At 46.4% G+C, this 23,684-nt stretch overlaps 4 protein-coding genes across 4 annotated transcripts; all 4 read right to left on the bottom strand.

Moving 5' to 3' along the window:
- Window positions 1-13,435: 13,435 nt before the first annotated feature.
- LOC131288572 (homeobox protein goosecoid) lies at window positions 13,436-15,347 on the bottom strand. The gene is made up of 3 exons (XM_058317715.1): window positions 14,975-15,347; window positions 14,116-14,402; window positions 13,436-13,672 (listed from the first exon to the last, which is right to left on the bottom strand). The coding sequence occupies exons 1-3, from the start codon at window positions 15,345-15,347 to the stop codon at window positions 13,436-13,438; spliced, it is 897 nt and encodes a 298-aa protein (XP_058173698.1).
- A 548-nt stretch (window positions 15,348-15,895) lies between these two features.
- Window positions 15,896-18,279, bottom strand: LOC131288691 (uncharacterized). The gene is made up of 3 exons (XM_058317858.1): window positions 18,208-18,279; window positions 16,980-17,588; window positions 15,896-16,618 (listed from the first exon to the last, which is right to left on the bottom strand). The coding sequence occupies exons 1-3, from the start codon at window positions 18,277-18,279 to the stop codon at window positions 15,896-15,898; spliced, it is 1,404 nt and encodes a 467-aa protein (XP_058173841.1).
- Window positions 18,280-19,282: 1,003 nt separating this feature from the next.
- LOC131286969 (small ribosomal subunit protein uS14) lies at window positions 19,283-20,120 on the bottom strand. Its single transcript, XM_058315980.1, has 3 exons — window positions 19,988-20,120; window positions 19,707-19,806; window positions 19,283-19,421 (listed from the first exon to the last, which is right to left on the bottom strand). The coding sequence occupies exons 1-3, from the start codon at window positions 20,047-20,049 to the stop codon at window positions 19,413-19,415; spliced, it is 171 nt and encodes a 56-aa protein (XP_058171963.1). The 5' UTR covers window positions 20,050-20,120; the 3' UTR covers window positions 19,283-19,412.
- Window positions 20,121-20,702: 582 nt separating this feature from the next.
- On the bottom strand, window positions 20,703-21,316 carry LOC131284225 (uncharacterized). The gene is made up of 2 exons (XM_058313079.1): window positions 21,305-21,316; window positions 20,703-21,236 (listed from the first exon to the last, which is right to left on the bottom strand). The coding sequence occupies exons 1-2, from the start codon at window positions 21,314-21,316 to the stop codon at window positions 20,703-20,705; spliced, it is 546 nt and encodes a 181-aa protein (XP_058169062.1).
- Between the last annotated feature and the right edge of the window lie 2,368 nt (window positions 21,317-23,684).

Below are 23,684 nucleotides of genomic sequence, written 5' to 3'. Positions count from 1 at the left end.
TTCCGGCTGTATGTCATTATTGCGCCAGCATCAGGCTGCTACATTTTTCACCTCCCCTCGCCCTCCCCCCCAAGCCACCTCTTCCCACCACCACGGAAGGAAAGGGAAAAAGTTTGCCCGGATTACGGCCTGTGCCAAATTGTCGCCAGGGTCGGGCCCCAAAAACTCGAACGAAAATGAAGTGAAATATTAACACGAAGCAATAAAATGGACGCTCGCCCTTTTTCTCGAGGCCACCTTTAATCGTCCGTTTTTGAGGAGGTTACTGTGTGTGTGTGTGTGTGTGAGGGAGTATGTGTCGGTGGAAAGCTGTCGTTCACAATTTATGACACCGAGCGCCGGCGAGATGTGAGTACGACCGTAAAAACAATTATGAATCCGACCGGAAAGCATAAACGAGGTACGCTCGACCGTGGATAGGAGTAAAGCGCCATGCGAAAAGAATTTTCTTCCAGTGACCGGGCACCACGACACATCTACCATGTCCGGACCATAGACGGGAGACAAGTGTGACGGAAAATCAAATTTACTCAACGGACTCAATTCATTAGTTTTGTCCTCGGCTTCCTGTTGCTGCCAATTTGTAAATGTGCACCGAAACGTCAAACACGTACGTGTGGGTATGTGTGTCGTTCGGAGTTTCTTTCGCCCCCCTCCTCTCCGCCCCACCGATCGGAACGTCCGAACCCAAAAATTTGCTCGCCGTCACACAGATTGTTTTTCCGGGTTGTGGTGGTCGTGCTTTTCTTTCTCTCCAGTTTTTTTTTCTCTCCCCCACAACTTCCTTCCTTCCACTTTTATTTGCAGCAAATCGAATTCAATTCGGTTCGGAGGCAATTTTCTAGACAGGTCATATGTAACACAATTTGTTATTTGTTTGGCAGCCCACCACTTTCGATTTCGCTTCAATCAAGTCGAGGTTTTCCACATCCTTTCCCCAACAACTTTCCCCGGGTGGGGTGGGAAAATCGGGGCGACATGTCAGGACAGAAGACCGCCGGACAAAGTACCAACCAACAGAAAAAAAGATGAAATCGGGCACCCGATAAGAAAACACTTCTTTCACCCTCCAGAAGCGAGCGGCGGGTTCCTTCCCATTTGATTTCCTTGTGGCTCATAAACCGGGTCAGCGGGAAAAATCGTCGTCTGGGCCGTGGGTTCGAGAAAAATTGTTGCTGTCCGGGGCAAAAGTTTAAGAATTCCGCAAAAGGGTAGCGCCTCTAGGAATTGGCTGACGGGACAGGGATAGTTGGCGGGTGTGAGTGTGCGTGAGTGTGTGTGAGGGTTCGGTGAAAGTTGGCAAGCAATTCAATATCTCCCTCACTTCAGCGTGACCGAAGGCGTGGGTATCAAAAGTCAGCGACAAGGCGCCACCGCGTGAACATGGGCTGGCATGTCGCAAAAGGGAGGGCCGGTGTGTGTGTGTGTGCGCGTGTTCGTCGACACATCCTTTCTTCCTCCTCTACCGAGGTGGTGTCAGTGTCCCGTGCCAGTAAACCCTTGCCATATGGACGCGCGTCAGTCGATACAGGGCTGTCATTTGGATGAAAATTTATGCGATCTAATGGCATAGAAAAAGGAATAGATCGAATAGACTCGTCGGGCAAGGGGTTGTTGGGACATGGGGAGGGGGAAGGGGGATGTAAAGCAGACCGGAAGCGGTCGAAACACCGCACCTCACCGTCGAGCGAGGGGCCGCTTCGACGGAGCGCGAAGACAAATCGCTCCTGACGTCACATGCCCGTGCCCTGGGTTGTGGCGAGGAAGAGGGAAGGAGGGATGGGGTGTCGGTGCGCCAGGCACCCCCAAACAAAAGCCTCCCGAAAAACCCGATGACGATGATTGATTGATATCGATTCGGGCCGACGATCGTGCGGTCTTTCATTTCCCGACAGGGCGTCCAACGGGGAAGGGAGGGTGCGACGGGTAAGGAGGCTTAGTTTACTCGGGATCTTACGGACGAGTAACGGACCCCGCCCCTCCTCCGGCGAGAAGGCTCCGCTTATCGTAAATCTCATTCCAATTCAGTGGGGGTGGCGGAAAATGCAAAATGGGAAAATTTATCTAACCACGAGCCGCGCCACAAACGCGCCATGGATTCCGGGGTGCTGGCGTGCAACAACACCATCACCATTTGGTTTATCTTCCCGTGTGTCTGTCGGTGTATTTCCCACAAGGAGGCTCGGAAGGAGCAATAAAAAAGGCTCGTGCAAGGAAATAACAGAAAGAAAATACCACCACCACAAAACGATACCAAAAACGAGGAGTTTATCGAAAAGCAATAAAATAAATGCACAAGAAACAACGACAAAACGAAAAAAAAAACACATTCACAGACCCATCCGTTTGAGTTTATCTAGTTTTGCTCTCAATTAGTGGTTTGTGGCGCTGTGGGTTGGCCCCTTTTTTGCCGCCAGGATCCACACCAGGAGGTTCCCGGGGACCACAAACGGACGAATAAATAACGAAACGAACGAAAGGGAAAAGCCCCCCGTTTTTTGTCGGTGCCAACCATAATCCTGCACCGAGGAACACATTTGTAACCAGGCTTCGGCTTTTGTTGCAACCATCCGCCTTTGCCAAACAATCCGTCGGTCGAACCAACTCCCTCTGGGGATAAGGGGCGGAGCACGGCCTTCTTTTCCCTCCCCCCGGGTGGGGGGGTGGTATATTCTATTTACGCGATTGGGTTTTTCTTGTGGCTTCGGGTCGTTCGGGATGATGTATTAGTATTTTAATACGGGCGCAGGAGCGAACTGTTGTCCCGGAAAAGCCTAGCAACTAAAAGTCACCTTACCCAGCGGCAGGGACGATTATTTGGGAAAATTAGGACCGGAAAGTTAATGGATGGTTTTGGAGTGACCCTTTGGGCGCTCCTCCCCGGGGGGAGTTGCCGCCTAATGCCAACAGGTATGATTAAAGTCGACCATAAATAAACTGGACTCGTTAATCACATCAAGTTTAGTGATACTGTAGGACAACTGCAAAGTTCTCATAATGTTATTCTTTCTAACGATCTTTACGGCTTCAAACTTTCGTACTTAGGAAAGTGAGTTCTTTCAGTCATCAGATGAACTGAGAACGTTGAAGTTAAAAGTTTTGGTAATACTGTCTACTTTGAACCATTCCACTGTCAATCAGCATATGGATGGCAACAGAGCAACAGAAGTTTAGATCAAAAGAGTTTCCAAATGAAAGCTCCAATATGGAAGTCGATCATGCCAATATCAGCAACATTTTCTTCGAAGGCAGCTTAAGGCCATTGGAGGTAAAAGCACAGTTTGTTCTAATAAAGTTGACGAACATCTTGAGGTGAACGATCAGGAGGAAAAAAGTTACATTTCAAAACAGCCAACCATGCTACAAAGTAAACGTTGTAGTTGAACAATATTAGAAATTTAATTTAATTTAAAGTAATTCTTTCAATCAACTTTGGAAGTAAGAAACGCTTCATTCGCTTAATGTTGGACTATATCATCTAAAAGATCGCGGTTGGAGGTGCTCCAAAAGGCAAAAGGCAAAAGGCAAATTGTGATAGTGACGCACAGTTTTCTTATTCCTACTTTTCGTAGTCAGATTTTGCATGAATTATGCAACACTTCATTTATAACGAAAGTGAAAAACAGGAAAAAATCAATACGAGACCGAAATCTTTATTTAAGACATTGAAAATAGTTTTTTGAACCAATAAATTATCATATACGAAAACTATATGCATTAAATGATGATTGGAAATGTAATGTAATGGCAGCAATCAAAATGAAAACAAAGTGGAGGTTATTTTCCCGTTTTTAACAACATAATTTAGAGGCACGAGAGATCGATTCCAATTTTCGCTTAGGAGGTGCGTATTGAAGCAAGTTGCAAGCAGTTTATCCATTGTGCAAATTTTTTGTTTAAATTACAGTTAAAAACAGATAAAAAAAATAATCATACGCCAAATAAGCTTGATCCTTTATGCGGAATGCTTCGTTATCCAACCGTCGACTGTACAATCATTACACCAACACTGTTCCCATTGGAAGGCGCACCTTCTTTGTCTAAGGCGGTCAGGTATGTTTGCTGGAACCAATGCTTGGCCCACAGTGAACAGGGTGCTAAGATCAGGGTGCAAATATGGAAATGATTCCTCATTTCCAGCAGGACTCGAGAGGGTCGAGTAGACGCAGGACTCAGCTGGATCCCCACAACGGTAGGTGGGAGAAGGGTAGGGGGGAAAGATTGCAAGGTTTTTCTCATCTCCTCAGATTGGCTCTACTTACACTAACAGCCACGCAGCCTGCTTGACTCAGCATACGGCCACAGACAAGGATTATGCTTTCACAGTCAGATTTAATGCTCGATTACGGTCACAGAGTAACGTTTGTTCTTTTGGCTTATGGGGACGCTGGTGGTAGTTGGTGGCGATGGTGGAGGAGCACAATAAATCACCCCTAATAGGACACGGACACTGAGACCGCTGGTGGGTCGAGTCCGCCCGAGGATGCCGTCGGAGGATATGTCCACATGCTGTCGTTGTTCAACTTTTGCGAACTCACTTTGTGGCGTAGACTTTTGTTCGTTCGGTGAAAAAGGATCGGTGACACTAACACACACACACAGAGACACAGCCACACAAGCTGGCCGCCGTCGTATAATCTATAGCACCATACAATAATAATATTCACACATGTTGCGTTAGTACAGCTTCACTTTCACTTGACACCAGGGCGACACTAAACAGCGAATGGGCAACCGCTTCGACCTGCGGCACACTATTCACCCCATCCTCCGCTACACTCCAAGCCCCCATTTTCCTTCCCACCTCCCCCCAGCACCAGCGATCGGCCATAACGATGGGCCCTAATGAAATGATAAAGGAGACAAATATCCTTCTCTCCGACACCTTTCCCTGGAGCGAGCGACGGGTGGCCGCAGGGTGACGCGGGTTCCTTTGCGATGATGGACGACGACGGCTTGCCAAACCCCCCCACCGTCCGCTTTCCACCCGGTGAAGGAGGGGTGCGAATATCGTTGCGCACAAGTGTGCGGAAAAAGCTTTCCACCCGGCGGAAGGGAAAGGGATGTTTCCTTGTTCACACGGCGCCTACTTGTTCGCGGACCTCGACGCTTGTTCCCATTCAGACGTCAACCTGCCTTTCAGGAGCCGAACCGAGCCGGGCAGCGAAGAAAAGCAACCGGGGCAACGGCTTTGTGCCTTCGTTCGTGTGCCCCCCAGCAGCAGCACGCTTTTCCATGCCACTTTTCTTCTGCTTTTTCCGCTTCGGGCGAGCGGTATCTTTTTTCTGTCGTCTCACGCTTTTCTGCAAACGCTTCCCCCGACAATCATATCACAAGAACCTTCTTCGCGCTTCGTTTTTTTCTTCTCACCCCCGTCGGTTTTTGTTCCCTCGTTATGCTTCGGGCTTTTTTTCCCCCCGCTGTTCTATGGGCTGTTTCCGGCTTCACATCTTGTTTGACGGAAGTGTTTAACGCCAGTCGGCCTGCTAGATGCACCTTCACCGTCAGCGTGGATGCTGCCGGATGCTGCCGGGAACACTTCGCTCCGAACAAGCCACGACAAACGAACGAACGAACGAACGAACGAACGAACAGATCTGGCGTTAGAACAACGACGTGTGCGCGCGCGCCACGTGTACGTCTTGTAAACTCGACGGCAGAAACAACACTGACGGACTCCAGACTCGGAACGTTCCACGCTGAGTGCAAGCTGGCGTTCGAAGCACTCATCTCAACGCAAGATCCGATCCGAGATGGGTCGTATGTTTTATTTTCTATTTGTCCGCACTAGAGCGCGCTGGCAAACGCGAAACCGTTTGTAAACAAATAAAAATTGCGCGAGATGTCCGTCCACGTTGCTTAGAAGGCATGCTGGTTCCATGAGAGGGTGTGCCGGGGTAGAAATGCGTGGTAATTAATCGCATTGCGAGCGTATAGTAACACCTTCCTTGCACCCCTTCCCCAAACAGAACCCCCTGGTATCGTTTCCCTCGCGACGTTCGGTGTCGGTCTGTAAACACTTACTCATCACATTTATCAATTACGCCCGTAATGGTCTCGAAAACGGCCGGGAAGGGAAGGTCAAGGGTGGATGGTTTTGAACCTTCTCGCTCTCGGCCGAACGACAACACTCCACCACGGTGTCCACTGGACAATGGACAGGGGCTGGCAAAAGTCATCAATAGTATCGCGGTATTATCTTGCGATCGAAGAACGAACGGGAAGCAAACTTTGTAGTGCAATTATCTATAGACACACCAACTCCTCGTGCAGTAGACACACTCACACGGCACTCACGCGACTATTTCTTCGGCGTGCCCTCGGGACGGACCGAACTGGCGAAAGTACGCAGCCAATTCGCGAATTTGAGAACCTCGGATTTTGGCGAGTATTCGGGCAGGTTAGGCGGGAAATCAGTACAACGGAGCTGGAGAACGAAGGAAACATGAGCTACAGGAATTACATCTACGATGGAGGCTGACTACGGGCTGCTGGTGGCCGCGGTAGTAAGTACTTCCGATGAGTCGCCGGCCTACGCCAGCTTGGTTCTGTCACTTGGCCCGGCTGCACGCTCGCTTGCGACTTGGCCAATATCTGCAAGCTTCGATGCTTTCTGGCCTTTGTTCGCGTGTATGAGATGCGGTTTCGGGACCATTCCCTCCTCCCCACCGGCTTCTGGTGCGTCCCTCGTAGGCTGCATTCGGACGGGCACGTCAGGAGCATTCACACGCCAGTTGACGAGGCCATTACCGTGATGCCGCTAAGAAGTGATGGTACGCCTTTGATGGTACGCCTTCCCCACGTTCACGGTTCGCGGCATGAGCATAATGGGATTTTTGTTCGAAATGGGATACGGCGCATAGGGAGGGAAAAAAAGTAACCAAAAAAAAGATAGTACAAAAAGGAAACTATAACCAAATTGCAGCCCGAAGACGATGGAAACGGAACCGAAGCCTTTATCGGGCATGCGTGTCCTTTGTTGTATCGGTATATGGATGGGTTGGCCGGAGTGTCTCCATCGGAGTGTCGATTCTGCCCGACGGTCCAGTACAGTTCAACTGGTGGAACGGGGGGAAACCAGTGGGGCCGGAGACAAACTTTTCACCCGTCATACCATGTCAACTGTAAAGCGATTAAATCGTCTCGGTCTCGAGACGTGAATCAAAGCGTAGGCGTGCGAAATTCCTTTACGAACCGGTCGGTTGAGTCGGCACTGTGGGGATTTGCGTTGTCTACTGTGGCATATGATGGCATTAATTAGATACTCCAGCAGTACGGCTGTTGCGGTGACTCGCTCGGTTGTGACACCGGTTTTCATATCCAAACTTGAGGCGAAACTAGCCAAAGACATTCGGTTAGCATAAGCTAATTTTAATTAACGACAACGACGAGCTGCGGAAACCCTTTCGTAAATACCGTTCACAAAACTAATTATGTTGCCTTTCGACATGTGAAGGATGGGAAACCGTACCGGTCAGATGAGGGCCACTTGAAACATTACATCCTCTTGGCTCTCCTTGAGGTCGTTTGAATTATACACTGACAGAGAAATGTGTTGGTTTCTTGTCATTGGCTCATTGATTAGTTTCATTCGTTTTGATCTCAAGGTCTCCCCGTTGGTATTTCAGATTGATTATAATCCGAGCATCACAAACAGCAATTTACTAATTTTAGATACTATACCGTTGGCCTTTCTGCAAATTGATATAGTTATTTCACCAATGGACTATCTTATTCACTTTGAATTCCTTTGTTCAGCTGATTTATATCTTTTTCTTCAAAAATTTATTTATTATTCTTCATAGCATTTCTTCGCTTACATTACTTATCTCTTGCGAACACGAATGTAATCCTGAGAAATACCAAGCAAATCCACCATAACCGTAGCTATCGCAAGTAGGCCACATTGTCTCGACGTTCCATATGCTACTGTGATCACGACGTACGGCTCAAAGGTTCGATGCGTTCGTGAAATTATAAATGGCCCCCTCTGTTTCTGTCTTGTTCTTCAACTTCCCGTTTAGTTTTCGTTCCGGGTTGCGTGTTCGGAATGGTCGTTTTGTTTGAAGTTTTCTAATTTTCGCAACAACTTTCCCAGATTTCCACAACCACCGGCTATGCTCCTCTATTTCACCACTCGACGCTTTCCATCGCTTCGCAATCCGTTCGCGGGGCATTCTGTTTATTTTCCTTGCTCCCTCCCCTCGCCCCACTTCATTTCCGCGGAGCGTGGTTCAACCCTCCCGTGTCGAGCGTGCGTTTCTAAACCCGTTTTATTCTTTCTGTGTTAGCGAGTTTAATACTTTGCGAAACTCCAGAAACGCGATTGCCTTGAAGAGATAGTGAGAACGCGTGTGTGCGTGTGTGGATCCCGGGGAACGGCAGGTTGGCCGGAAAGGAGGAAAGGAGCACTCTTGGACACAAACCACAACCCTTGTTGAAAACTTTTCCTGAACACAGAACTAAAAAAAAAAATTTTCCTCCTTGTGTCCCGGGTTGAGCGGGGGATGAAGCACGTGAACGGCATTCCCGAACATGATATGCGGCGACGGCTTTGCAAATGCTGGGAGGTGTGTGAAGTTTTCGACCGATATCCGATCCAATACCGGCGTCGAAACCCGACCACGGTCCGGAACTGCCGATCCGTTTCGGCCGGCGGGCATCCGGAACTCTTTGACGGAAAACTTTGGCGTTGTTACTGCGGGTTTCTGTTTTCCTTCCCCCTTTGTATGTGTGTGTGTTTTATTCTAAAGGTTTTCTTTAAAAAACGAGAAGCAGCGCACGAAAGAGAGACGATTCTGACAGCTTCTAGGCGGGAAAATGGATGAGCTTTCCCGCTGTGGGGCGAGTCGCACGCGCGCGCGCGATTTCCACCGGTTCCGCAAATATGAGGTAATGTTTGACCATGGCCTAACCCTTTCTGGTCGTGCGTTTCCCAGCCGCAGACGGTCGGGGCTCATTTTCGGGTCGGCGATGGTTTTTGGTTGTCCATTTTTTTGTTTGGTTTTGACCAGTCGCAAGCCGCCCCGTGGGGCAAACAGATCGTATCCATTTATTTTTAGGTCCGAGAGACCGAGTTTTTGCGGAGGATACTCTGAGCGGAGGGCTTGCGGTGCACCACAGGAACACCCCGGCCCGTTAAGCCCTCGCATTAACTCCAGCCAATCCCCCATAGATTGAAACCGAAAACCCGACGACGACCACACTCAATCCGGTGGCCCGAAGGTCGGTGTGGTCCACATGAGAGCATAAGTACCGCCAGCAGAACTGCCGGCTCCCCGAAGTCACTGCGAACGACTGTTATGGGCAATTTATGTCAATACAAGTTGATCCCACACGGTAATGGCTGTTCGTATGAGTCTCTGTGTTTGCGTTCACATTCCGAGTTGAGGTTAAGGGAAGCTGCCGAACAGACCGATGCAGTATTTGGTCATGTAATGGGGAGAATCTCGGTGAAGTTCTGAGAACTTGTTCTTTACTTCCTCGATACTTCCCCATGAAACCAGCTCGAGTGACAAGTTTTTCAAAGGCAGTGGGAGTGAGACAATAGGAAGACAAGTTTTTATGGCACTTATCTGAGATTCACCATTAGCTTAACCCTTCGGACCATAAGGGTACCAATGGTCGTATGGTCAATCTACTCGCTAGCCCATGACATTAACGGTAATTGGTTCGAATTCCTTTTCGTCCAGGCGTACAGTTTTTCATTAAACTCTCCCTCAATATGACTGTCAACAAGTTGTCTTTTGGGAATGCACCAGACCAAGAGAAATTGAAATTTATTAAGAACTTAGAAAACATGAGCTACTCATAGGTCATTCGATGTACCAAATCATGATTATATTATTTTGAACTCGGGCTTTGTAAAACTAGCCTTTTTAATAAAAAATCAATCATGTTGAGTAAAGTCTAAAGCAGGATTCAGAGATTTGTCCCCAATCATAAACCACTGATTTTATGACATCAGACGAGATTCTCGGTATAATGAATGCTATCCTTCGGAAATTGTGAATGTTTTCTTTACACAAAAAAATTTTCCTTAAAAAGCTATAACTTTTCAAATCACATTGATTTATGTTTGCGATGTTACATTGATGTATTTAAAAATGACTCCCAAAGTTTGAATATAGGTTATCCCTTAAACATTATTCAAAATTCTCGTAAACTCTCAGCGTTAATCCATGTTCCTGATGTAATTATTATCTATCCTAATTCCCAACCCACCCCCCAACCCCCACCCCTCCACCAAACCTCCGTTCATTCAAGTGACATAATAATCCACGTCTAATGCCCGATGAACTTGAACTCAGGTTTTGTGTGTTCGATAAAGCCAACAATAACCGTGCATGCAGGAGGATTAGGGTGGGTGGGTGGTAAACAAGCGCGAGGTGAGGAAAAAACCGATCAACATACATTAAAATTTTTGGGGAGTTGGCTGGTTTTCGGTGCGCCAGAACACGGCGGGTTTTAACGAAACGGTTAGACATCGTAAGCCGCCGGAAGATTGTTTGATGAAGTTTAATGGATGGCAAAGAAAAATATCTTCCGCTCCCGCCTGCCTCCCCACGTAGGCTGTTTATTTGGGACTTTGTGCACGCTGGAGCGGAGTTCGGATTATGTGTAATGTGTTTTCTTTTACTTTCTTCTTTTCCATATTATTGCCCTCCCCTCGTCGTTCGATCAAACTCTTCTCACGCAACGGTCGGATATTTTCAAACATATTTATCGACATTCAATCATCGTACCGAAATCGGCTCCGATCGATGATGCTGATGGTGATGATGGACCGGCCCCAGGACCTTGGGACGGAAGTGGAGGAGACCTACCTCAGCACCCCCACCCCGCCCCACCGCACATTCCATCCATAAATATACACATTTAGCGGGCGACCTCAGGCGGGAAAAGGTTTTTCCCGCGAGATCGAGCGATCGGTGGCGCCCGGTTTGCGAAAAGTCGTTCCAGGAAATTGAATTTTCGCACCGGGGATAACAACGTTTGGCTCGTTCGGCATTTCATTATCACACCTCGTCCCACAACACCCGGGCGGAATGTGCCGCCTGAACTTAAAACGCCGTTGTTATTTGACGCCGCGTGGTTGCAAGTGGATTGGATATAAATCAACTCGGGCGAAAATAACATCGGGAAAAATTGTAAAGTTAGGAAGGACCACGAGAAATCGAACGAAAAGTCGCAGAGGATGAGGGAATTTGTCAAGGGAACATCAAATTAAATACCATCGCAAAGGAAGGTTGAAGAATTCTTCTACCAAACTCGAGGCGCAACGATTCCCGGCCTTTCGGGGAAACCTTCCTTCGGGCTGGGGGGCGAGAAAAGCTTCTAGCTGGGGCGGGAAAAACCTATCAGCAAGCTCTCAAAACCATTGGGCGCTCACGTGATTTGGGACGCCGCGCCTCATTAAATATTGACTGGGTTCTGACAAGAGCCGTTTTCCGAGAACGGTTCTTGTTCTGTTTGATTGTCCGTTTTCCCCCCATTGTGTTCTGGCTGGACGGACAGGATGAAGGATGCCGATTGGCCGACCGTTGCGTTACTAACCTGTTGTTGATTGTTTCTGGCGTTTTGTGCGGAAAGCGTCAATCGACTTTTCAACGGAAGTAAAGGAAATTCGCACTCTCAAATTTGAAACAAAAAGGTGTAAATCATCTGCTTCACAGTTGCTATGAGTAGATCGTTGTAGGTGGCTTTTATTATAATTTCACATTTTGATTTCACAATACAATAGAGTAGTAGATACTGTTTCGGATATTACTGAAGTATCATTGCCATTAGGACAAGTGGTGTGTTGGTTGTATCCTATCCTTAAATCAAAGGAAAAACTAGTGGTTAAATAGTTTCACACACACACACAAAATATGAACATTCATACATACACACAGTGGAATGGTCAAGAGTATGGTACAATAGTTGGAGTGCGTTAGGTTTTCCGTGCACTTTCCGGAAGTGATGCCGACGATTCACGACTTTTTACAATCGCACGAGGTTCTAATTAAAATCAAACACGGAGGGCCCCTGGTATATCCCCATGGAAATGGGAATTATTGCACTTTATGTTTCCCTCCCGCAGCTGGTTTTCATAGGGGAAAAAGAATATTTTATGGGTTTCGGGAGGGAAACGTGCCCTCTCAACAGTTTGGTAGAAAAAAAAACGGGTGACTGGAAAACGGCAACTCGGGTGTTTAAAGTTAAACGATCACATATTCCCTACTTTATGGCTTGACGTTTTCGATTAGTTTATGATGCGTAAGGTTTGGTTTGATTTGAAAAACGTGTGCGACAATATCGTTGCGTATCACGTTTCTTTCCGATCGAGACGTGCTCGGAGTCAATCCAGACTGACCGGAGAAACGGCTTGTTTCATAGGTCTGCTCTTGTGATTCTGATAACTTTACGAGCTAAACATTCTAAATGGTGTATTAAGTGTTTCCCTGGTCGCTTTCTAGTACGTTGCTTTGCTGGTAAAGGATAGTTAATTTTCTGCTCGAAAACTATTTTAATACATTAGCACTCCTTGTAGAAACTTATATAAAGAATAATAAATTATTCCTGACAGTATGACTGAATCATGATACTATTGAAGAAGTACAAAATGAGTGTACAATAAATTATGCTTCGAATTCACATGACCAGAAATGAAACAATTGAAATGGAAAACCATTGTTAAATTCTCTTGCATAAACTGTTTTCAGATGAAGTTCCTCAAGCATTGTTGAAGTCCCTAGAACAGATTATTCATTTTTTACATCATAAGAGAGTAAAAATGAGACAGAGTAAAAAAAACTATAGAGAACTTCTTTACTTATTGTTTAATTCGGTCGTGCTGTCGCACGGACAAATGAATCAAGGGAAAAGTAAACTGTTAAAAGGAGAAGAACTTACACGGGGAGAACAACTTACTTACAAATAAAAAAATAAAAATTAAAAAATGAACATGAAATAACCATAGTAGAGAGACTTAAGTTTTGGTACCATACTTTTCCATTCTTCTGGTTTCCCTTACCCCTACTAACTAAGCACCCTAATGATACGCTTGACTTACTTCTTGCGATATACGCTAACTTACGATACTATGAATAGATTTGGCTGCAGTTGGGATTTCGTGGAATTTTCCTACCAGAAATGAGAAAGTCAATGCAAAACTTTTCCCGTTTAGATGTGGTTCATTTCCCTTCGCTATCGTTCGCAAGCAGCCAAGCAAACATCAAAACATCGATGCACTAATATACAGGAATGCATTTAGAAGGACGATTTACGAGTAGCATATCGTTCCCATTGCTTCGCTTTCCGATGTCGTTCGAGTTCACCGCATGGACGTTTAATGATATACCTTATGCTAAAGCAGCTTACCTTACCTTACTCTTACCCTCTCCTTGACCATTCGAGCCACAAACATCAGCGGGGGAGGAGGCTCAGCTTATCATACCACCTCGACGTCCGAGGCGTCGCTATTGCTGTTGCTCAGCTCGTCGCACTTCGGCAGCAGCTTGGAGTCCTTGGCGAAGATGCCCGTCTGCAGCTGGCGTAGCTTCTCCTGCGTCGACACCGGGATGTTGATAAGTTTCCTAATCTTATTATTAATTTCGTAGTTGGAGAACTGCTCCTGCTCCTCGCGCTTCTGCTTTCGCCACTTGGCGCGCCGGTTCTTGAACCAAACCTACCGACGGCGGGCAACGGGGTTTGGCCAGTTTTGGGACATTCCGGAACCGAACCGGGAAGAAGAAGAGGAAAAAGAACAAGAAAACGGTGCGGACAAATTGCCAAGTTAATAATTGCGGGGCGAGTTTCACCTCCGGCCAATTATGGAGCCCAACCGAAAGTAATTTAGCGTTCGATATCGTCCGTGCCTTCAGCCTTTCCAAAGTTGGTCGAACGGTGGTGATGCCGGAAATTAAAATGGTAAACGTGAACAATGGAGCCATGGCGGCATTCCCAACCCCCAGCTGGAATTCAACAGGTTGCAAATAGACATAGCGATATTTCGGTCGCCAGACAACGATCAACTTCCTGCTTCTGGTTCTAGTAAGCATGAACTTTCCGTCACCACTCGGAAGGTTTGCCCCGGAGCGATTGGAAATTGGTGTCTGGCACCGAACTCACCTCGACCCGCTCCTCCTTCAGGTCCACCTTGATTGCCAGCTTTTCCCGCAGCAGCACGTCCGGGTAGTGCGTCTTGTCGAACGTGGCCTCCAGCTGCTCGAGCTGCTCCTCGGTGAAGATCGTCCGGTGGCGGCGCTTCCGCTTGATGTGCGAGTCCGCGTTCAGGAAGGGATAGCGTGGCCGGAAGCTGCCGTTTCCGCACGCCACCAGTCCGACCTGCTGGTGCAGATGGGCCGCGAACAGGTCCTGCGGCTGCAGATAGCTGTGGCAGGACGATGGATAGGCTACTGGTGGGGGAGGAAAGGAAAGAAACAAGTAGGCCATAATGAAAGCTTTTCGAAAGGAATTTAGAATCTGATCTGATCTGATAGAAAAACACAAGGAATGGTAATTAAACATGAGCTCTTCGTGTTGCTAGAGGGATAACACGAGTAGATAAACCTATTTAAAGTTTGTTGCTAATAATAGAAAAAAATGTAAACTTAAGGGTGTTGAACAGTAAAAACATAAGACAATTCCAAAACGTAAAAACTATTTTCAAAGACTGTACACCACTAATTATAATCCGTTCTTATCTAATTCCGTTATGTATGTCTTGTTGTTTACTTTACTGGATCACTTCAAAGCTTAACCTGTTTAGTTGTAAGAATTAAACCGCATAGAACTTTATTGGAAGTACTCTTGAAACATAAAAAAATATATTTATTTATTTGAGAGAAGAACAGAATATTTACTCAGATCTCTCAATAACATAAAACGGCCTTATGTCCTTAGCTTCCTACGATCAATTTTACCGAGTCTGAGATATTAAAGAAATCAGGATCCTGCCCAGACCAGTTCTACTTCAAATGTTACTCACTTCCAAGAATGTTCGTTGAGAGCATGCTCGACTCGGAGGACGTTGGCAGGTGGAACGTTCCGGCCGCGGTGCAACGCAGGTAGCTCGAGAGGCTCTGCTTGGTGTGGTGTTCCAGTTCGTAGGGACCAGCATCGAGCCGTTGCGGGACCGGCGATAGGAGCTTCTCGTTCAGGGCACCACCCGACTTACTGTCGAGACCATCCTGGTTCAAACCGAGAATACTTTCGATCGTAAAGACGGACGCAAACGAGGGTCGTGTGTCACCGGGCAGGCTGGTTGGGGTCCCGTTGGAGTCCGGATCTTTGGTGGTCTGTTCCTTGTAGCACTTCGGTTCACCGCTGCTCGTCCCACCGAGCCGCTCGTTGCCAAACATTGCCAGCGCTTTAGATACAGTTTGCACACCGAGTGCGATGAGTCCTGCTGGAACGTTGACGGAACCCTGATCAGCAACGGTACCTCTCTTGCAGGTGGGTCCTACCTTTCGTCCAGCTTGCAGAAAACACACCGAAATCAGAATCTACTCGTGGGGAAACACAAGCATACGCTTTCTGCCCAGAAATCCCTAAAATCCTTCGCTAACACACCGTGCGCCTTCGTTGTGCTGTTGGGGAGGAAAATTTTTACACGAATGTTTTAATCCTACCGCTTTCTCCGCTTACAACCGAGGGCAAAGCAAAGGGAGCGCGTTTGATTATTTGAATGCCCGTGCTTGCGTTTGACAGCCGGGCGAAAACGGTGAGCGGTTGGATTAACTGGCAGGCAACGTGGTGCATATGATGCACGTAAGTATTGCCATTCGCCCCGTTCTGGTTGTTCGGATGAAACAGATTCTTCTACAACCGACGAGGGATGATTGCTTCACGGTTTCGATTTGATTTATTGACTTTCAACACAACGGAGAAACAGTACACAAGAGCGCGCTTAAATGGCGTGCATTTTGATCAGTAAATCGCAAACCTTCTCCTCACGTGACCCTACATCACCACGGCGGTACGTCACACCGGTCTGGTTGTAAACGATGTTGCGAATGTTCCAGATCAGCTGGTCGACACAGATTTTCTCCGGCGGTTGAACCTCAATCGGTTCCGTCTCTTCCGGCCCCGCCTCGACGGCATCACCGTAACCCATCGGGTACGGTTCCCAGTCGGAGAGAACCTTCCGCATCCAGTGCTTCTTGCTGACGGTGTTCCGTGTCGACCGGGTGCCGAAGATGTTGATCGCCTTGCAGAAAATATACCCGAGTTTGGCGTAGAACACCTCCTGGCCATCGGTGGCGATGTACATGTGGTTGATCGCCATCACCGACTTGCAGTACTTTTCGATTTCGTTCATCAGATGCGTACCGATGCCTCGACCCCTGTAGCGATAGTCAACGACGACCGATTCGACATAGGCGGATGTGTCGTCCGCTGGCACCGGAGATACTTTGGCGTGTCCAAGCACTACGATTTCACCATCGATGAGCTGCGTTAGGACGAACGTGATCGGCAGGGTATCGGTGGACGTCTCGAAGCTCCAGAACCGGGCCATCCGAGAGCGTGGCCACTCGGTATTGATCAACCGGACGCACTGCTCCTTCAGCTCGGGGTATCGATGGATCGGTACGACAAAGTATGGCTCATTGGATGTTGGCGGAGGGGGGCCCTTAAGGGAAGGACAAGCATCTTTTATATGAGAACTATAACGACGTTATTGCGTTAAATCTATTATAATTGTTTTAGTTTAAGTATTTTTAGAAATTTGACTTGAATAATTTACCGTAATGCAAGTTACATCAAAATCCCATTACAAAAGATTTAACAAAATGTTACATGGCAGGAATTAGTTTATTAATTAATGTTTTAATTTTGTTTAACTAGAGTTAGTTGGTTAGAATACGATGATGTCTCATAAGCCCTTAACGGGCAGGCATGACCAAAAGGGTCGTTACGGCAAGAAGAAGAATTAGTTAAAGATTTAGACAGTAGATTATTCATATTCACATTCATATGCAATTGTTACGTACATCATAAGCGACTCGTTTCTTGGTGTAATTATAATAATCCTGGTACGTGTCGTCGTCCTCCTCTTCGTTGTAATAGTAATAGTAGTAACAATTCTGTCGCTGGTTGTACAGATCCTCCTCGGACGACGCGTACTGCTGCTCGATCCATTCACGTGGGCTTCCGGCGAGGATAAACTTAGAGACACCCTTTGGCGGTTCGATGGCCCACTCGAGCAGCTCACGGTAAGAGAGATTGCGCGTGAACGTGTACCGAAACTTACCCCGGAACACGTTCTGATCGCGCAGTGACACGAAAATGTGCTCGATGTTCAGGTAGTAGCAATAGTCCTGCGTCACGATCACCTCCAGTAGGCAGCGCTTGGCACAGGATGGAATGCGCGAGATGGAGCAGAGGGCGAGCACTTGGACGCGGTCAGTCCATCCGCTGGCCAGCGTCAGGCTGGTGGGCATTTCCTCGCAACATTCGAGGGATTTCAACTGATCGCCCCGGACACGCTTCCATTCCCGGTTGATCTGTTTATTGCACGCCTTATACCATCGGTCCTTGTTGTGGATCGGTATGACGAAGTAGTGTTTGTCGAAGTGTTCGAAATCGATTCTGTAAGGAGACTGTTGTGTGGAATTGATAAATCTAATATCGAAAAGAAAATTATTGTATATTTTTAAAGTGGCGCAATAACTTCCAACCGGGTTCTGAACCAAGGACAAAACTCTCACAACTGACAAACACGTGTTGCTAAACGTCACGACAAGAAGTCGCACATGTTTATTGACGCTAGTATCTGATCCGTTTAAAAAGAGAAAGCATTCCGAAACCACTTTTCTCAGCTTCATCCCCAGAACCAAGAAGGGAAAACAATTCGATTTCGTAACATTTGGCACGCTGGCTTCAAAACGCCGTTTGAACTTTCCAACACGAAACACACTTGAAACAGCTGACTCGAATCAATCATCAGCTGACCACCACGCCACGCCAGTGCCCTGTGTCCCGCAGCACTTGAACTCTTTGTTTCTTTTCGAGGAATTTTTAGCGTTCCCTTTCTTCGAGCACAATTAAATGTGCCCTTGCGGCCATTTCACTTTTGAAAAAAATATACAACTGGAGCACGCCGAAACTCTGGTTTGTTTATCCTTCAAGCCTCACACTATGGTCCCGTTTTTTTTTTGGGATTTCCTTCCCGCGAAGATTTACGCTCGGCGAACCAACTGTGCACCCGCAATTTATTACCTTCCACTGTTTACATCTCCTACCGCTGGTCGTTGAGGTAACTTTTCGCGAGCGCTTCCGCTGGTACAACATTCCGATCGTAAGGCGAATGATCGACTAATCGATCAGCTGTTGCAAATCGCCACCGAGCGACCCAGGAAGCTTATTTTTAAGGCGGTCAGCGTGACACTAACAGCTGCTGCCGTTTTCGGTGAGGGAAAGGTGGATGGTTAGAGCAAACTTTTGGCTGGCGGCCAACTGACATTGAAAGTCGTTGGTGGATACCGCGTGCACGAATTATATTGCATCATACTATTTTACGATGGTACTTGTTTGCAAAAACATACTGAAATGAAGAGTGAAACCGGTCTTAGGATGTGTAGAAACTGAAATTAAAGTTAATTTATTAGCAGCGATTTCGTAAGTACGACCTGGTAGACATTGAGATGCTTATCTGCTAACATGCGGCAAAGTGAGTGCAGCTCAAGTTTCTCCTCGTATCGCGTGTTTTAATGCTGCTGTGGAACCATTTTCATCCATTGGGTGTGAGTTGTGTTCAAATTGTTTCTCTAATTGAATCGTTGCCAACGGATGGCGTCTGGTACGCATTTGTGAGTGCAAGTGACGACGATGACGACGACAATGGGACCGGTATAAATTAATTGAATGTCTGTTGACGGTCACACAACAGTCGACTAATTATTGACTTGGACTACCCCCGAGCGGCTCCGATGCGATTTATTGGATCGAACGCGGGGCGAAAGTAAATAAACATGACCTAGAAGCGATGAAAGCATTACGACCCGTCAGCTGTAAAAACATGGTTTTCCTCTCGTCAATCGTTCTTAAATTAGCCGAGAAGAGCGTATATTCCAATCGAAGGCCATCCCTTAATTATTAGGGAGAAGGGGAGATGGACAAACAGGACCATTGTTTGTTTTGGTGCTTCCTTTATGGCGCGCCAAATGGGAAGTCTTCTCCAGGAGTACTTCCACCGAAACGAGCTGAAAAGAGTGATTCTTTCTTCCGTGAACATTTCACTTTGTCGAAGCACAGGCAATTCTTTCGATTCCTTGCCATCCAAGAACTCTAGAAGTTGTTGTTTGAGGGTGTGTGGTTTCACATTATTTATTTGCCGATAACGTCCTCCTACAAGTTACTGCCGACGAATAAGAAACATTCCTTGATGCCGAACAGGAGGAATTTTCGGGATAATATTCGCGAATTTAATCCAGCTGGAAAGAAAAGAAAGCAGATATGTGGGTTAGTTTCATTTTTTTCATGGCGCGGTATGGTTTGGCTGAAGCAAGGACAGTGAAAGCCAGATAGATTGTCTTCAACATGATAAGTGTTTTGCACAATCAGCAAATCAATCCAATACATCGTGCGTTCAACATAACCATGCAATGTATCGTGTGGATTAATGGTTATGTTGCTAAATTGTACATTCCCGCAAATGATGTCAACAATTCTGGTCACACACACTCCGGAACCAACATAACGCACACTGCGATGCTTACCTTCCTGAAGCCAATATCCTTAGCGTACTCGCGGAAGCACTGGCGGCAAATGTTCAGTCCGTACTTTCGGATCAATCCGTGGTTGTTGGAGCAGGCACGGCTGAAAGAACCCAAAGGAAATCGTAAGTATTTCATTCCTCACACTCGGCAAAACATTTACACCCGGGGCAGCTTCAAAATGGCGAAACCGAAAGTACACGTGCACAAGTGCGGCATGCTACGGATCGCCGTTTTCCGACCGGCCAGCAGGAATTTCGGTATTCTAACACCGCCACACTCACCAGAAACGCGATCCCTGTCCGTATTTACGTGGATGAGAGTACCACAAGTTGGCGAAACCCATTTTTTCGGTTAAAAACTGCACGCAAAACGCACGAACGTGTTTCTCACGGAAAACCTGAAGGCAAAAGAGATGGTAGCTTCCACCAGTTGTCAGAATGATGACATTTGTCAACATGACAGCTGTCGAGAATGGATCAAACGCAAAGGAGCCAAGATATTTGATCAATTTAGGTTACAAATTAAACTTCAGGCCATTAACCATTGATGGGATTATTTTAAAATATTTTTGCAAAACTTTCAACAATTTTAAATTATAGAAAAGATCACAAATTCTCTATTTTATTTGGTGCTCGGTTCCGTTTTTGCGTTCCTGGGTCCGGACTTGTTCAGCAGGTTTGAAAGGAAGTGAACAGATGTCAAATTGCTGAATACGCTGCGTATATGACTTGCACTTGGGGTATTGACCGATTATGGACGTCCGTTTTGGGATATTTCAAATTATACGCACATGTTGCAAATATAAAAGCATTTATTTGAGTTTCCTTTTAAAATGGTTAAACGCAAGGCGAAGGTTTAGCGCATAATTTACGTTCGAATATAAATATGGAGTGCGTCAAGCAAATGTTGCTCATATTTTCGTTGATTCCAAGCGGCTGGACCCAACAACACGATTGAAGATTGAAGTGAACAACTGCCATTCGTGCTCTGCACTGCTCAGTAATGCCAGTTGCGGTGAGTTTTCTCGTTTTGCATAATATGCTTGTACACGGTGACCGGTACCGGGAAGGGCTTCGGGACGGGCACTTCAAACTTCTTCAGCACCTCCACCGGAAACGGTTTCTCCACCTCGATCGGGTACGGCTTCTCCACGGTGTACGGGACGGGCTTCTCGATCACCTTCGGGATCACCTTGTAGATCGGGATCTTGATGGGTTGCTCCACGTTCACCTGCAGCGGGTAGGGTTGGGGAATGTACACCTTCACGTAGTGCGGTACGGCTATCGGCACCGGATGTGGCACGGGGACGCCGACCTTCTGGAACACTGGCACGGGCACGGTTTTGGACTTTTCCGACACGCTCGAGTGCACCGGCGAACCCGAGTGGGCCGCCTCCTTGAGGTGTTGAAGAATTTCCTGGTACCGTTCGTCGAGCTCTTCCGAGTCGCCGTAGATGTACTTGCTGTTCGCGGTGACCGTATTTACCTGCAGGAACGCCACGAGCAGCACCATCATCGATGTACAACATAACTGAAATAACGTTGGATACAGAAACTTTTACCACGAATTCTTTTGATGAGAAAACTTGCACAACTCACTAAAGGGCTCATGTTTTCAAATTCACTGTTAAGATCAATTTGCAAGCACTAGAAATCACTGTTCACCTAAGCATGAATAGAGCGGCAATGAACAGCTCCTTGGAGCGAACGTCACTTTTTATATATCCACCACCATTCCAAGCGCGAACGAAGGGATCCGGGTATCGAAATCGGTTTTTCTTTCATTTCCACGATCGCCCCCCCTTGGCCGACGGTGTCCGATAATGACCACCGTTTGGCTTCGTTCATTTGCAGGGCTGGTAGTGCATCTGATTGCGGAAAAAGGGCAACAACACACCAACACAACCTGCCCGAGGTGCACCAACACCTGTCCCTGGCCGGGTTGTAAATGGTGGCCAAAACAAAAACCCCCGATTTGCGCGGGTGATGGCCATTTGTTTGGGTTTCCCTTCACAAAGCTTTTCCTTTCGATCCCACGTCCCCATCATACCCCACAATTTTCCCTTTCTCCCTACACTCCCTACACGACAGACGAGTGCATTTCCTTGCGGATCGCGATACACGGAAACGAAATCCATCGCGCGGAAGCTCTTTCCTTTCGGTTCGTGGTGGTGGTTTGTTGGAAAATGAAATGAAAAACGACGTGCCTTCGATACGTGCGATTTGATATCCGAGCACGCGAAACCCGATCGACATACTTCTGGTCCACCAAAGGGGTTACGGTAAACCCGATGACCGGGACTGAGCGGGTGCATTGCGTAAATTTGGGTCAATTAAAGTCCGCCGCTTGTTGCAGTGGGTTATCGGAACTGGCCCGATTTGGCCCTTTTTATTTCCTCGATGCGTGGTGAGCACGAAAACGATTAAATTCCTGCACGAAACGGGTAGTTTCGTTATCCAACAATCGAAGTGCGCCCTTTTTTCGTTATCACCCTCGACGGCTGAAGGGACAATTGTTGTGGCCCGGACTCGAAATCTAAGCGGTAAAAGTATAAAAGTACGTGACTGATCTTTTTCCATCATGGAGATAGCATTTATCCTTTTCGTGTCCATCGAACTAGAAATAATCTATCGTTCGATGCACCGTTAGAGGTGGAAAACATTACGGATAAATGTGGACATTAAACGTGCCGCCTTATTTGGTACTTTATTTACCATGATAAATTGATGTACTAGCAAATTTTTTAAGTAGCGGTCCGTGTATCTATTTTGATGATCTTAATCACGTTATTGAAAGTTGGATCATGCCGTTGCCCTGCAACATTTCATTCCTTCGTAGTTCTTATTTTAGTAAATATGATTAATTTTCTACGGATCATAAACGTAGGCTCACTTTATGAAGCTGAACTAAAGGCAATTCACTGGCGAGTTTTATCATAGAGAGCATATAACGATTCAAAGTATTTTGGTTGTTTTTAGCATTGATCCAACGGTCAGCGTCGATCAATAAAAATTGGCATCCCAAATGAAGGCTATATCAAAAATCCGAAAGGGAGCAAAGTATTTTCTTATACTTATTTCGGTTTCGGGTACGTGCTTGTGATCGTTGTTTCTGTTTCTAGAATTGAAAAAATATATTCGCTTAAATTTTCTTCTATTAAACTGATCTCATATTGGAGTTTTCCAATCTACGCCACAAAGTAGGCTGTGGATCCAATCGACGTCGATCTTCCAATCATTTGCCCGTCCCTGTAAGTTAAAAATTCAAATCGCTCACATTTCGACCGAATTTTCTTGGAAAAAATCCTACCTTCCGGCTGGTTTGATACTAGGAACGAAGGATTGATAAGAGATAAAATCTCACGATCTGCGCTCCTGTTACGAAAAATCTTAATCGACTCGGATTTCATTTAAACCTAGGAGATAAAAGTCACGGTTGCTTTCATGAAGATTTGAATATTTTAGTACACATCTGGTGGAACTTTCTTTCTGAATTATTTTCATACATAATTTGAATCACATGCAATCAGTTTAATATAGCATAACAATATATTTATCATTTTCGGATATCTTTATTTTTTGGTTGTTAAACAAAACTCGCAGATTTGAAATAGAAGTGGTCATTTTATCAGTAAGAATCAACTTGATGAGTTACAAACTGCCATCGGCGGCCATCCTTAACCTATCTTTCAAACATCTCAGTTAATCCTTAGTTAATCCTTGTTTTTTTTTATATTATTCGTAGTTCATGCACTACCATTACGGCGAAGGGCGAAAGGGAAACAACCGTATCCATGTTTAAAAAAAAAATGAACAAAATCGAACAAAGCTGAAAGCTTATTCTCGATTGGATCGTTTTCTCTATGCACTACATTCTACGTGAGCAACTTTAAGGTGTGTTTTTTTGTCGGTAGCATACGGAGCAGTCCCGCCTCGCCCAACCTCCCACCAAGGGGACGCAGATGGTTTTGGCTGGGTT

Source organism: Anopheles ziemanni, chromosome 3, assembly GCF_943734765.1.
Source record: "Anopheles ziemanni chromosome 3, idAnoZiCoDA_A2_x.2, whole genome shotgun sequence".
Taxonomy (NCBI): Eukaryota; Metazoa; Arthropoda; class Insecta; order Diptera; family Culicidae; genus Anopheles; species Anopheles ziemanni.
This window is presented reverse-complemented; position numbering and strand designations above follow the sequence as displayed.